This window comes from Amblyomma americanum, chromosome 2 (assembly GCF_052857255.1).
Source record: "Amblyomma americanum isolate KBUSLIRL-KWMA chromosome 2, ASM5285725v1, whole genome shotgun sequence".
Lineage (NCBI taxonomy): Eukaryota > Metazoa > Arthropoda > Arachnida > Ixodida > Ixodidae > Amblyomma > Amblyomma americanum.
The window spans coordinates 145,497,048-145,512,140 of record NC_135498.1 but is presented as its reverse complement, the minus strand read 5'-3'; the positions used below and the strand labels follow the sequence as shown (position 1 = coordinate 145,512,140).

At 50.4% G+C, this 15,093-nt stretch overlaps 1 protein-coding gene across 4 annotated transcripts in view; it reads left to right on the top strand.

Annotated features, from left to right (window-relative positions):
- Positions 1-13,403, top strand: part of LOC144121865 (monocarboxylate transporter 12-like) — a 28,919-nt gene extending 15,516 nt beyond the window's left edge. Inside the window, exons 5-6 of one of the 4 annotated variants that reach the window (XM_077655282.1) lie at positions 1,022-1,202; positions 13,174-13,403. In XM_077655282.1, the coding sequence (XP_077511408.1) occupies positions 1,022-1,191 (170 nt within the window). In that variant the 3' untranslated portion in view covers positions 1,192-1,202; positions 13,174-13,403. Of the gene's footprint in view, positions 1-1,021; positions 1,834-13,173 lie in introns of those variants that run through there. The other 3 variants (XM_077655285.1, XM_077655284.1, XM_077655283.1) reach the window with 3 other exon arrangements.
- The last annotated feature ends 1,690 nt before the right edge of the window (positions 13,404-15,093 follow it).

The window sequence follows — 15,093 nt, the reverse complement described above, 5'->3', positions numbered from 1 at the left end:
GTGTGTGGGTTTTCGATGCTCTCTTCAGTCGGTTGACCGGCATTTTATTTATTTTATAAGTCAGCTCCCCTTAAACGGTGTTCTCAAGAGGGGCGTCAATTTGTTTGCGTGCGTTGTTAAGGCCAGCATGAAGCAATGGGTAGCTGCACAAACAAATCTCGCAGGCCCACACTGCCCACACTAGACTGCTTATTGTGGATTTGGAAAACGTTTTGAGGCGCACTTATTTTGGACGTGCTGCGACATATACAAACTAACCGGACGTCAAGGGTTTTGCGCTCTGTTCAAGTGAACGCTTATCGACATCTCGTTGTTCAATGGTCAACGGGACCATCTTATGAGATCGAGATTGTAGCGCAGAGTCCAGTCCGCGGCGGCCACATATCTAAGGAAGTGTGGTGTAAATACTGCTGCTCAGTGTGCCGTTGGTGCGCAGAGGTGCGAAATTAAACCCGAGTCCTCCACTGCAGCTTCTCTCATAGCTCGGATGAAGATTCGCGACGTCAAGGCGCAAATGAAGTACTTTGAAGTTGCATTTAATAGAGTTTGTTGTGCGGGGAGTGTAGGTAAAAAAAATGACACAAAGCTTCAAAACAATGCCCACATCTCATCTCCTGCCACTATTGAAACAGGCTGCTGTTTGTCACTACATTTCTGCCTAGGAATACATATTGGTTTGTAAATTCGGAAAACGCTCCGAACATCCTGTCCAAAATTTAGTGAGACTGAATCATTCAGTGAGAGGAACCAAAAAACGTGTGTTCTCTCTGTTGAGCACGCATGTTTTCGAATCTTCCCTTCTCCAATAGCTCCTCGCAGCATATGTATCATTACATTCTGTGAGCCCAAGTTTAAAGATGTTATGTACATTGCAATGCGACTGATATATGGCTGAGGAGTGATATTATGTCTAATATAAAGTTTGCTACCAATGCAGCCGTATGCAAGCGGAGCTCTTAGTCGCGGGTAGAGATTGTGCACTGCCAACAGCATCTGAGGTTTCTTTTTTTTTCTTTTGCAGGATTCTTCCGGGATTATGTCGGTTCTTACGACCATTTGTACAAAATGCTGGCGTCGTTGTACTTTCTTATTGCTGTCATGTGGGCACCTATTCTCTGGAATGACCGATATAGGGCTTCCCCGAGCAGGACCTCCGACTCCGAGACGCCTGAAGAAATGATCGCCTACTGAAGCTTAAGATGGTAAAAATTGCACTGTGCACTAATGTCTGCTTAAGGGTGGAAATGCGTGAGCCTTTCACTTTCCTGTTATCCCTCTTTCATCTTTTTTTCTTATGGCTGTCGTGACGTCCGAACAACCTTCATAGAACTGGAACCCACGACTTTCACGTGAATGAAACCCACGACCTTCACGTGACTAAAACCCACGACCTTTTTTTACTACCGCTGCCATTATTATCATGGCTAACGTAACCCCTATAATCATCACTAGCACCATCACTATCGCTATCATCATCAAGACAATGTCCGTCGCTTTCACTAAGTCACTATCGTTATCGTCATCCCTCGCACTATCTATCTCTATCACGAATTATCACTATCGGCAGCTATATTTATCACTATCGCTACAATCACTACCCACGCCAGAGCCGGTTCCATCCTTGGACGCGTTGAGAGAAGATGGTATGGAGGAAGAGGAAGACGAAGACGTTGTTCGATCTACTGTCGCCTCAGCTCTGTTCTTTACCTATTTTTGCCTAATTTACCTAGTTTTATTTGAGTATTGTTACGAGCAATTCGAAGGAGAACCTCTGTAAACGAAACGTAAAACTGTGGCGGTCCCTAAGAGGTCCGAGCGCGCGAGCGGAAGAGCAACATCTTCTTTCTCCACGGATGCAGGCGCTTTTTCTTCTTCCACAGTGGCATGTATCACTGTCCCCTCTTCTGCAGCATCGCCACGATGCGGCTAGGAGGGAAATATCAGCAAAATACAGCTGCAGTGAACCGCTGTTCAGTCAGGGAGTCTGTCGTGGTAAGGCATCATGCGAACAATGTGCACGACTTCAGTACGGTGCGACTGGCGCGATGAGCAAGCCGCCTGGACGGGAGTAACTACATACGTCACATCACTGATGCGGCGCACTACTTCGTAAGGGCCGAAGTATCTGCGCAGAAGCTTTTCAGAAAGGCCACGGCGGCGAACAGGTGTCCACACCCACACCAAGTCGCCAAGCGCGTAACTGACGAAGCGGCGTCTGAGGTTCTACCTAGCGGCGTCAGTCTCCTGTTGGCGGTTATTTCGCAGGCGTGCCAATTGCCGCGCTTATTCAGCACGCTGAACGAAGGCGTCTGCGTCGAGGTCAGCGTCAGAGTCGTAGTAGCGGTCAACGGGCAACATAGCATCCAACGGAGTAGTCACTTGCCGACCGAAGACAAATTGAAAGGGGGTCAGTCGGGTTGTCTTCTGCAGGGCGGTGTTGTAGGCAAACGTTACGTACGGAAGAATGGTATCCCAAGTTCGATGCTCGACGTCACCATACATAGAAAGCATGTCGGCTAGAGGGCGGTTGAGTCGCTCTACCAATCCGTTTGTCTGTGAGTGATAGGCCGTAGCACGTCGATGGCTGGTGTGCGTCAGAGTTATCACGGACTGGGCTAAGCGGGCAGCGAAAGCAGTTCCGCGGTCAGTAACAACAACGGCGGGGGCTCCATGACGCAGGACAATGTTGTGTACGAAGAACTACGTCACTTCAGCAGCAGTGCCTTTGACAAGATGCGTGGTCTAAGCGTACTGTGTCAGGTAGTCGGCGGCCACGACGATCCAACGCACTCCAGATGAAGACTTCGGAAAATGGCCAATGAGGTCCATGCCCACTTGGTGAAAACGGCTCTTCGGTGGTTCGACGGGGTGAAGAAATCCGGCCGGTTTCAACAGAGGAGACTTACGACATTGGCCGTCGCGGCATGTTTTTACGTACGCCCGCACTGATGGGAGTAACCTTGGCCAATAATACTTCTGTTTAATGCGCGCGAGTGTACGACTTACTCCGAGTGTACGACTTACGACTTACGCCGGCGGAGGGTGGACTATGACAGGCACTCAATATCTCTGGCCGCAGCTGTGATGGTACGACAAGCAGGAACGCTTCTCTTTTGTCGGAAAAGTTGCGCTTGTAGAGAACACCAGATTGTAAAGTGAAGGTGTAGAGCCCGCGACGAAAAACATGCGGGATGCGAGCGTCGACGCCTTCGAGGTAATCGATGAGTGGCGCGAACTCCGATTCCCCCCGCTGGAGCTGTGTCATTTGAGTGGTACTAATAGCGCCTAGGTAAAGAAAATCATCGCCGGGTTCCTCGGGACCGATTGTGATAGGCGCACGCGACAAACAATCCGCATCCTGATGCTTACGGCCCTACTTGTAGACGACTGTTAAGTCGTATTCTTGCAAACGTAAGCTCTATCTAGCCAAGCGTCCTGAGGGGCCTTTGAGGCTTGCCAGCCAGCATAAGGAGCGGTGGTCGCTTACCACACGGAAAGGTCGCCCGTAGAGGTACGGCCGGAACTTGATGATGGCCCATATCACTGCAAGGCACTCTTTCTCCGTTGTAGAATAATTGGTCTCGGCGCGCGTAAGTGTTCGGCTGGCATAACTGATGACCCGTTCTACACCGTCTTGCCACTAGATCAGTACCGCACCAAGGCCGACATTGCTCGCATCAGTGTGGATGTCCGTGGCAGCGTGTTCATCGAAATGGGCGAGTATCGGAGTACGTTGTAGACGTTTGAAGAGCTCGACAAATGCAGCCTCTTGGTCGCTTCTCTACACGAAGGGCGTGTCGCCTCGAGTCAGTGAGTTTAACGGTTCGGCGATTCGCGAGAAATCTTGAACAAAGCGCCGATAATACGAGCACAGACCCAAAAACCGGCGAACGGCCTTCTTGTCACTTGGGCGTGGAAAACCTGAGACGGCCGCGGTCTTGTCAGCGTCCGGGCGAGCACCCTGCGCGCTGACAACGTGACCAAGAAAGCGAAGTTCTTCAAAGCCACAATTGCCTTTTTCGGCTTTGATGGTGCGTTGTGCGGATTTGAGTGCTTGTAGCACAATGCGCAACCGCTCCATGTGTTGGTCAAAAGTGGTCGAAAATATAACATTATCTAGTACACCAGGCAGGACTGCCACTTCAAGTCGGAGAGAACGGTGTCCATCATGCGTTGGAACGTGGCCGGTGCTGAGCACATACCAAATGGGAGCACCTTAAACTCATAGAGGCCGTCGCGCGTCACGAAAGCTGTCTTCTCCTGGTCTCTTTCGTCCAGTACCCACTTTTAAGATCTAAGGACGAGAAGTATCGGGCGTCCCGCAATCGGTCGAGCGCGTCGTCTATCCTGGGCTGTGGGTAAACGTCCTTTTTGGTCACGTTATTAAGTATTCGATAGTCAACACAGAAACGCAGAGTGTTGTCCTTTCTTTTGACAAGAACCACAGGCGATGCCCATGGCCTGGTGGACGGCTGAATGACATCGTCCACAAGCATTTCGGCAACTTGATTTTGAATGGCTTCTCACTCTATTGGCGAAACACGGTAGGGGCGCTGGCAGACGGGTCGCGTAGTCGCATCAGTGATGGTACGGTGCTTGGCGAGTGGAGTGCGGCCGACCTTCGAACACGTAGCGAAACAGTCCGCAAAGTCTGCCAAGAGGTCCGACAGAAGATCCTTCTGAACACATGTCAAAGGCCAGATTTATTTTTACTGACTGAAGAGCGTGGTGTGGATCAGCATTCTCTGGAATGGGTCCTCTCACGGCCCACAAACCTGGGACCTCGGCAACGTCGTGAAGGAAGGCAATAGACGTGCCTCTGACGAGGTGCTGATATTCGTTGGAAACGTTGGTCAGGAGTACTTTGGTACGGCTGTCAAGCAGTTGGATGAGACCTCGGGCAACAACAAGGCCCCGCTCAAGCAGCAGTGGAGTATGACCATCTGCCAGGCCCTCGTAGTCGTGGAATAGGTTGTTCCGCACAAGCATCAGGACACTGCATGGCGGCGGCACCTTGACGTCATTCTGGACAATGCGCAGAGCGTTGCTGCAAGGATGTCGGGAGTCAAAGCGGGCCACGGCCTGTTTGGTCGAGAACGTGACACGTGCGTCCGTAAAGTCAATCACAGCACCGTTCGCAGTCGATCCCCAGAATCAAGTCTCTGGAACACTCAGAGAGTACGACAAGTTCACCAACGTACGTGTAACCACAAATTCCAACCCTAGCCGTGCACCTTCCAACAGGAGAAATTAAGTGGCCACCAGCGGTGCGCATGGTGCGCATGAGGGTCCTCGTCCGCGGTGTCAGAACATTTTTAAGGTCTCCAGCAAAAGCACGGCTCATAACGGAATAATAAGCACCGGTATCGAGCAGCGCGGTGACCTCAGTGCCATCAATTGTCACCCTCAAATCGGATGGAGCGTATCGGTACTGTCGCTGCCTCCCTCTGTCCAGGTGTCGTCGGCTCGATGGTTCCGCGATGCAGGATCTTGACACATCTCGACGTCAGCGGCTTTGTCCGCAGAGGCCGCTGGTGTTAGTTTCCCGACGAGGACTGGGCGAGCGACGACCAGCGGAACTACTCTGGCGGCCGGGGCTGGACGCACGATAGCGGAGAGGCGAAGGCGAACGGGACTCGCGCCTTCCAGAGTAAACACGGTTCTCGCGCGCTCAGAGATGCTCCGCAATCTCAGGCGGTCGTTCACCGTTCTGAGGACAAGGTGCGTCAGGACGGAAACCGCGAGGACCCACTTGGCGGAACGGACAGGCTCGGTAGAGATGACCGAGCTTCCCACTGTGGTAGCACAGAGGCCTACGGTCCGGTGTACTCCACAAATCTGACCTCTGAGGACGTGGCTGAGCTGTAGCAGGGGCAGTTGCATAATATGGGGTGGTGCTACGGACAGCAGACGTCGAGGAAACAGCGGATCCAGGTGCGGTTGCGTGACAAGTGCCAATGCTGCTCATGGCAGGGTTCGGAGTAGCGGGACCGTAGCCAGCCGAGTGACGTACAACAGATACATATGTGGGTCAGGCATCGAACTGGGGCAGCGCTTCGGGAACAGGAGGCGCCTGCGCAACCTGCGGCACTTCGTCCCTGACGACTTGTGTCAGCGCTGCCAGGGGCCTAGGCGCAACCTGGGGAAGACGGAACCGTTGAAGTTCCTCCCTGAAACCCGACCGAATCAGTTCGCGCAATGTGTCTGTACTGCCGCCTAGGCACAACGAAAAGGTTTCGGGCACAATGCTGTTGATGTCCCGATTGTACTGGCGGGCCCGTTGTTGGAGCGTCGTCTCCATGGTGGTCGCCTCGGTGAGAAATTCCGCTACAGCGCGGGGTGGGTTGCGTACGAGGCCTGCGAAGAGCTCCTGCTTAACCCGTCGCATCAGATGGCGAAGCCTCTTCTCCTCAGTCATGTTGGGATCGGCAGCTTTGAATAGACGGGCCATGTCCTCGATGTACATGCGCACATTTTCATTCGTGTGCTGGTTTCGGGAGTGCAGAACAGCTTCAGCCTTCCCCCGGCAGTCGGCGTTGGGGAATGTAGCCAGGAGATTCTGGCAAAACGTCTCCCAGGTGGGAAGGGTAGTCTCGTGGTTTTCAAACCACGTCTGGGCAGATTCTTCCAGAGCAAAATATACGTTGTGGAGCTTGCGCTCGTCGCTCCAGCCATTGTAACGGGCGACCCGCTCGAAGGTCTTCAGCCAATCATCAGCGTCTTCGAAAACGTCACCGTGAAAAGATGGCGGTGTTCGGGGTGGGTGGCAAAGGATCGGCACCAGGAGCCGGGGGTCAGTGGCCATAGCAGCTGGACTCACCGGTCTATGTGGGTCGGCGCCGGGGACCCGGTGTCAGTGGCCATGTCAGTTAGACTCGGTGGCCGAGGCTGCGTCGTTCTTTTAGGCGGGGAAGGGGCCCAAATTCAGGCGACTCTCCGCGGATACGGTGGCTGGGTCGCTGGTGGACAGGTGTGCGGTTCGTTGTGATGCTGTGCTGAGTGCGGTAGTCGGGAACCGTTACCCAGCACTGCTCCACCAAATGTTACGAGCAATTCGAAGGAGAACCTCCGGAGACAAAACGTAAAACTGTGGCAGTCCCTAAGAGGTCCGAGCGCGCGAGCGGGAGAGCAACATCTTTTTTCTCCATGGATGCAGGCGCTTTTTCTTCTTCTTCCGCTGTGGCACGTATCAATATTCAAGAAAGTCAGCATCTTAAAGGCGGTACTGTCCCTATGGGAAGAGTACGGCTGCTCCGGCGCCGACAAGCCTAAAGAGACCATGCCAATCAAAGGAGGCTGGCTCGGAAGAGGCGGCAATGGCTTCCCAGGCTGTGGAGCGACCAGAACATGGAGACGACCACGCGTTCAGCGAGACCACATCACTTAGTGGGGATGAGTCAACGATCGTGGACGGTGACGAGTCAGTGGCCGATATGGCTGACGTGGACAACCAGGGCTTCAATTTGGTGAGTCATCGCGAGCAACGAACGGTCGGCATTCCGGTAGTGGCTGAGCCCATAGAAAAAGGGGTTGATTTAAGACAGAAGAATCCCATCTCACTTTTCGCGGTCATTCAATCACTGCTAGGATTAGCTCCGATTCGTAGTCGGTTCACCATGCACTGGGCTCTTCAGCTGGATGTCTAGATGGAAGAGCAGGTAGGCAAGCTGCTGAAGAGCTCTCAGATATGTGGCATCAATGTTAACGTGCGGTTCCCTATTCCTACACGAAGAACACCTGTTTTATTAAGGGTGTAACAAAGTGGTATTCAAAACGCGACCTACTTGATTATCTGAAACCACAAGGTGTATTGCACGTGAAACGACTTGTGCGTCGTGTGGAGTCTCCAGGAAAAGATTGGGCTGCGAAACCTACCAACTCTATTGTGTTGTCATTCGCTCCCAACTCAGAGCGCATCGAAAAAATTGATTTGGGATTCACAAAACACGCAGTTGCAGATTTCATTGAAGCTCCTCCACGGTGTTTTAGATGCCAACGGTTTGGGCACGTGGCCAAAGTTTGCACAAAGGATCGACTCTGTAAGCGGTGCGGAGGCGACCACGACTTTAAAACCTGCAAGGCAAATTTTGCTTGCGCAAATTGCGGTGTTGATCATTCAGCGAGTTTCGGAGGCTGCCCCTTCCGTGTGAGCGCTCTGGATTGTCGAATATCCTTTATTGTTGCTCCCAAAACTCAACTGACTGAGGTGGCTGTCCCAGGTTTAGACGAGTTCCCAGTGTTGGAGTCTGATGTTGCGTTACCCAACAATGTCCCTAAGAGACCTGAGTCTAGCAAGACGCCAAGGTTCAGTGCGCGCAAGTCGGTTTTTCGACCTCCAGCAAAAAGTGTCCATGTTCCTGAGCGGCCGGATCACAGCCAGACTCGACGGCAAGGGGGACTCTCATATTCACAAGTAACAAAAAAACCAGCTACTGCGGCCAAGAGTGTGTCCCCGTCGGCATCTTTTCTCGATGTTGTAAGTGAGTGCGTTGCGCCAGATAAGGAGCTCAGAAATCAAGGTATGTCTGACCTTCTTCATGTTTCATTTGGGGCCCTGCGTTCACATGTTCCAGCAATGGCGCCTGGTAACCCGAAGAACTTCGTACAGCTGGTGCTTTCTTTTGAATCCCTAATTACCACCTTCGCAGCGAACTTCCTTGCGATCTAATATGGATAGGGTTATACCTCGTGGATCTCATATGCACCGACAGGTGCCGGTTATATTGCAGTGGAACTGCGCTGCGAATTTAAGTCGGTTAGCTGAACTAAAACTATTCTTGAAAGATACATGTGATCGAGTATTGGCCCTGTCAGAAGCTGGCCTGCCAAGCGGGAGATGTTTTACTGGATATGTCACCCATAAAAACTGCAGCATAAAGTCATTTTCTGCAGGAAGTGCCGAGCTTTAAATAAGAAGGGAAATTCCAAATGTTTCTCTAAGCGTTGCCGATCTTTGCACGGATCACATTGAGTTAACGGCTGTGAGAATACAGCTCGGCTATCGAACCCTTTCTATTTCATCCGTGTACGTGTCCCCGCGGAAGAACGTAGCATTGGATTTGTTTCTACAGCAGCTATGCTACCGCTGCCCAGCTCCTCGAATCATCTGCGGTGATTTCAACGCCCTTCATGCCGTCTGGGGTGACAGGAACACGGACTCCCGTAGACGCAAACTTGTAGATGTTATTGACAGTTTGGAGCTGTGTGTTGCCAATGGCAGAAGCCCCACTTTCTTCCGGCCTCCAGCCTCAGCGACAGCTATAGACCTGACACTTCATTCACCGGACGTCCGCGTGAGGTTGTTAACAGCGCCTGACCGCATGGGAAGTGATCACTATCCGATTTTTGTGTTTGCTGCCGACTTTCGTATGCATGGTCCTAAAATTAGCAATGTGGTGAACTGGGACAAGTACAGAGAGCACCTAGGACGTGTTTCCGGTGATAGTGTTGACAAAATGATTTCTAGTAAGCTAGCAGCAACTACGGCGGTCAAGTTACCTGAATTAAAACTCAGGAACGTTTGCGCAGCGAGAAAAAGGGCGGAGCGCCAACTCGTGCGGAAGAAGGACGACAGGCAACAGATGACGACTTTCAATGGGCTGAATTCTGCCATTAGACAGCACACGAACAAGCTGTACAGGTCAACATGAGCCTCATTCTGCGCTAGTTTGACTGTGTACTCACCGATGACGAGAATATGGCGAGTTATTGGCAGCCTGGCTAGAGAATCTCGCCCTTCCAAGCCTTTTGAAGCTCTTGCAATACGCAAGGAAAAACCTATTGCGTGCTTGGCAGAGGAATGTGCAAACGCACTCGTACGTGCTAATTCTCTAATACATATATATACACCACCTGCTTCCTCCAGGGTTATCATGGACGTCCCGTTCACGCTTCGTGAGCTTCAAACTGCGCTCAGTGGCCCGCGGCGCCGGTGTGCACCAGGTCCCGACTGTATCACCAATCAAATGCTGAATAATCTGCCGTTGCATCTCAGAAAGGATGTCCTCAACTTCATCAATCGAGTTTGGGAGACTAGCGATGTTCCTCCGTCATGGAAGGTGGCACATGTATTTCCTGAACTGAAGCCTGGCAGAGACGACAGAACTTGCCTCGTAAAGCCCTGTGTCATTGACATCCTGTGTAGCTAAGTTGGTGGAGAAGCTGGAAAACGAACGCTTATCGTGGTGGCTTGAGGACAGCCAGGCACTGCCAACATGTATGACAGGAATCTGCCGAGGTCTTAGTGCAAGATAGCATCTAAGACTCGGTGAGTCACAATGAACACTAGAGAGCTTTTGACCTTTCCACCTTAGCCATTTTTCTTGACGTTTCGAAAGCTTACGACAACGTGCTGCAGAGCTCAATTCTAAACAGTTTGCAAGGCATGGGCATACAGGGCCACATGTTAAGATTCGTTTACAAGTTTATAAGTGATCGGTACGGTTCGGAAGTACGTCAAGCACCGAAAGAATTCTATCACGAGGTGTGCCTCAAGGAAGTGTTCTTTCCCCCACGCTCTTTAACGTCGTATTGGCTGGTCTTCCGGATTCATTTAAAAAAGGTTGCAGGCAAATGAGTATGTCTATATATGCTGACGACATCTGTATTTGGATTACTGGCTAACAACACAAGCGATTAGCACTGTTAGCTCGACAGGCTCTACTTTCGGCTCAAGCGTACCTTCAAGATGTGGGATTGTCTCTGTCAGTGGAAAAATCCTGCTTTATTCTGTTTCCAGGTGCAGAAAGACGTCAAGCGCGGTTGAAGATAGACCTCGGTCAGTCTTTCATCCGTCAATTCAACCCCACACGTTTCCTGGGCGTCATTATTGACCCTCGTCGACAGTGGCGAAAAGCTTTAGACGCGATTGTTTCATCTATATCTTCGCGTCTCAAAGTGGTCCGTAGAACTGCACGTGAGCAATGGGGAAACCTTCCTTCTTCAATGGTCAAACTTCATGATGCGCTGGTGGTCAGTCGTATAATGTATCAATTACCTTTAATTTCCCCCTCGGCATCACAACTTGAACGTCTTGAAGTTGTCCACAGAAAGTGCCTAAGACGAAACATTGGAGTTCCTCAGGCGGCTACGAATAAGGCAGTACTTCATGAGACTCTATCGAAGCCTTTTAGCCTTATCGCTTCTCACAGACTACTAATGCTTCTTGGCCGCCAAGGAGAGCCGGTAGCTAGACCATGCCTTCTCCAGCAGCTCTACAAGATATATGAGTGGAAGGCTTACTTGGCCTCTTTAGGCCAAGTTCTTTAGGCCTCAATGCCCGAAGGCAAAGGAAACGGTTGAAACCCCCCTGGTCTTTTCTGTCCCTCGACTGTTAGGTCACAATTCCCCATGTGAGCGCAAAGCGCAGCTCTCCATTGCCAGCAACGCGTTCGCTTGTACTTGAACAATTGGAAACAGAGTATGCCCGCCATCTTCAAATTTTCACGGATGGTTCTGTAGACAAGGTGAAACAAGCTAGCGCAGCGGCTTTATACGTTCCTTCTTTAGACTGTGAGTGGTCCGTACGCTTTACTGCAGTCTTATCCTCCACAAGGCTGAAAGTGTTGCTATTGAGGCGGCTTTGCGGAAGTTAGGGTCTTGCCCGGCTCAACCTGTTGTCATTCTAATTGATTCAAAATCTGCCCTTCAGTGTTTAGAGCACGGATTCCCTATTGACACCTTTTCTATAAGCTCTCTGTGCTTGGTGCAGAATCTGCACAGCAGAGGCTTTACTCTATATTTTCAATGGGTGCACTGTCACATAGGAGTCAACGGTAATGAGGTGGCAGACAATCTCGCCCATAAAGCTCTCTCAAGTATTCCATCAAAAAAGTACCTCAAGGTGGAAGTCTCTACAGGAAAACGGTGCTCGATCATTTCCGTACCCTGTGGAGTGCGCCGCACAAGCCATGTGTAACCAAGGGACTGAGCAGATCTCAGGCGACCCTACTACATCGATTTCGCACGGCCTCTGCTTGCACTACTGCCTGGATGCATAAGACGGGCATAGCATCGTCTCCGCTCTCTTCTTTATGTGGTGTGTGCGGGGATATCGAACATTATATTATCTACTGCCCAGAGTACAACGTGGAAAGGTATGTGATGTTCGCTTCTTTCAAGAAGACAGGAACCCGTTACAGCACAGTTCAGGACACTGTCTACCCGAGTGGAAACCAGACATGCAGAAGGGAGGCTGCACGCCTTCTTTTAACATTTCGGCAGGACACGGATCTTGTTTCTAAATGGTGACAGCAGGAACGGACTATGGCCTACTGTGATTGTGTCCGTAGATGGTGTCTTCCGGAGTGGACTACGTTGTACTGTGAGTGAATGTGTGTATGAATTGTGGCACTGCAATGGCCTATGCTCTACTGTGATTGAATGTGTACATAGATGGTGACTTCTGGAGTGGACTGTGATGTGGACTGTGTGGATTGATTGTGTGCATAGATGGTGACTGCGGGAGAGAATGTGTGCTATTTTAAGAGACTGTGTGCATAGCTGGGTATGTGCGACAGACTTTAGGACATTGTTAATATAGAAGGGAGGCTACGGTGGAGCAATTGCCGGCAGATAAAGCGAGGCTAATCCCACCTGTAGCATTCAACTCCTCACCTCAACTCAGAAGGTAGTTTTGGTGAGCGACCAGTTGTGCTCTAGCTTTGCTAACATCTCTATTGATATTATATTTGAAAGTTTGATTCGTTTATTAAGGAAGCAGCTCTTAACCCCATCAGAAAAGACGTTGGTCCCTGGACCCCGCACGCAGGCCTGAGAGACGGGGAGTTGCGCGTCCGTGGTTAGAGGCTGTCTGGCAGTCCTTGACTGATAGCAGCCTCTTCCGCCAGATGGATGATGGTGTGCTGGAGCTCAGGGTGTTGGCTTCTTAGCAGGGTCTCCCAGGCTTGTCTAGTTGCAATATTTTGCCCACCCCGGGATTATTTGCCCACTCCCAAGTTACGTGGTATAGGCGTCCCTCTCGCCCCACGGTGTGTTGAGCTCATCTGTGGGTTCGCGTGGTACGCCCATACCGGGTTTATATAAATGTATTAGTGCGTAACCGCCCCCACGCGACCACTTGTGTATTATTATTCAGTTTTTGGATATGGGGGGGGGGGTACCAGCCTACGTCATAATTTGTATTGGTCAACTATTTGTCCGTAATTTATGCAGATGATCCTCTTTCCCAACGTGCTAGGGGGCTCTACGGCTACCCGGAAGTACAGAACTCGAGCTAGCCCGTGAGCTGCCTCGTTATCGGCGACGGCGGCGTGTGCGGGTATCCAGAAGTTTTCTATCCAGCGGTTGTTCACTAAGGATCTTGGCCGCTTCTAGCGAGGTCTTGTCTGTTCCGAAATTATTGATGGCGGTCTTACAGTCGCTTACTGCGGATCCTGCTTTTTGAGAAACGAGCCAAAGAAAGCATTTAAGAGTTGTTGATCGGTTTATGTGAGTTGAATGGTTTGAAAAACGCTTTGCTGACTGTCTCGCTTTACGACTGAGTTCCGCCCAAAATACTCGATTCGTGCTTTTGCATCTGGCTTTATTAGTTTGAAAGCACTCATAGACGAAAAATGAAACTGAATATTGGTTTTTGGAGAAGGTAATTGGCGCAGTATCTCTCTCGCATCTCGGCGGACACCTGAACCGCTCCCTAAGGGAAGGGATAAAGGTGGGAGTGAAAGAAGAAAAGAAGAAAGAGGTGCCGTAGTGGAGGGCTCCGGAATAATTTCGACCACCTGGAGATCTTAACGTGCACTGATATCGCACAGCACACGGGCGCATTTGCGTTTGGCCTCCATCGACACGCGGCCGCCACGGTCTGGTTCGAACTCTGGACGCACTTTCCGGGGTTAAACGATGTCGGTTTGTGTGAACACGGGCAAGTGAAACCGAAAAAAAAGCGCCAGTACCACCAGCAAGTATTGCTATGCATGAGACGCGCTGCAGAAACCGACAAAGTACGCCAGCAGAGGACACCTCAATCGCGCTGCTAGCAGGTGGTGGCGTCCGCCTACAAATGGAGGAAGTTGTGCGCCTTTCTATTTCTAGAAACCAGCGGCAGGCTGACACTCCATTGATTTTGTGAGAAGGTAAGGCGTATAAATGGCTCCCTCGGTCAGTGGACACATAAATCGGACTTTAATTAAGGTACGCGATGGCGGTTGTGTGCTCCTGCAAAACGTATTTTCGCGCACTATTTTGTGCTCAGGAATGCTAAACCACCAGCCATCTTTTAAGGCGTAAGCCTTCCTTGGCTAGTGAGTGGCGTGCACAGAAGTTGTATACGGAAGTTTGTGGACAGAAGTTGTCCGCACTTACTGTCATTCATAAGTTGTATGGCAAATTAAATAAAATGTAAATGTTGAGTTAGCAATAGTTGATAAGCAATATATATCTGATGGAGTAACAAACAAGAAATGAAAAATAAATAAAAATACAACTATAAAAAGAAACAAACGAACATCAAGAAATAAATATAATGAAAAATAAAAATAACAAAATTAAAATCTGGAAAAAAAAAGAAACAAAAATGAAAAATGACGGGAGAAGGAGACGACAGGTATAGGATTTCGTATTTCGGCTCTTAAACAGAGAAGTAAATCAACATTGTTTTTTGGAGAAAGGAAATGTCAGAGTATCTGTCTCACATCTCGGCGCAACACCGCTCCTGGTAGTTTATTCTACTAGTTACGCTTCCTAGTTCCCGAAATTCCTACGTCAGAGAACCTCTGCAAGGACTTCTTTGTCCGTAAGTGCGCTTTATTTTTGCACGAGCGGTGTGCGAAGACCTATGAGGCGGATTCCAAGATTTTCAACTCTTCGTTACAGCTTCTCATTGACTGGGATAAATAGCGCTCAAACTTGGCAGCTGATTCCAACGAACCTCGTACAGTCACCGACTGGACAGACTGTGGGGTAGAGGTCATCCATGCGAACAGCCAACGCATTAAACACATCTCTACGGCAGCGAAGGTTGATACGCATCTGACTCATCTATGTAAGGCCCAACAGGGATTTCTCAAGAGCTGGCGGCACTAGCGACACAATCGTAAATTGAGACTCCGCATAGCCGCTCTCACTCGTGAGACC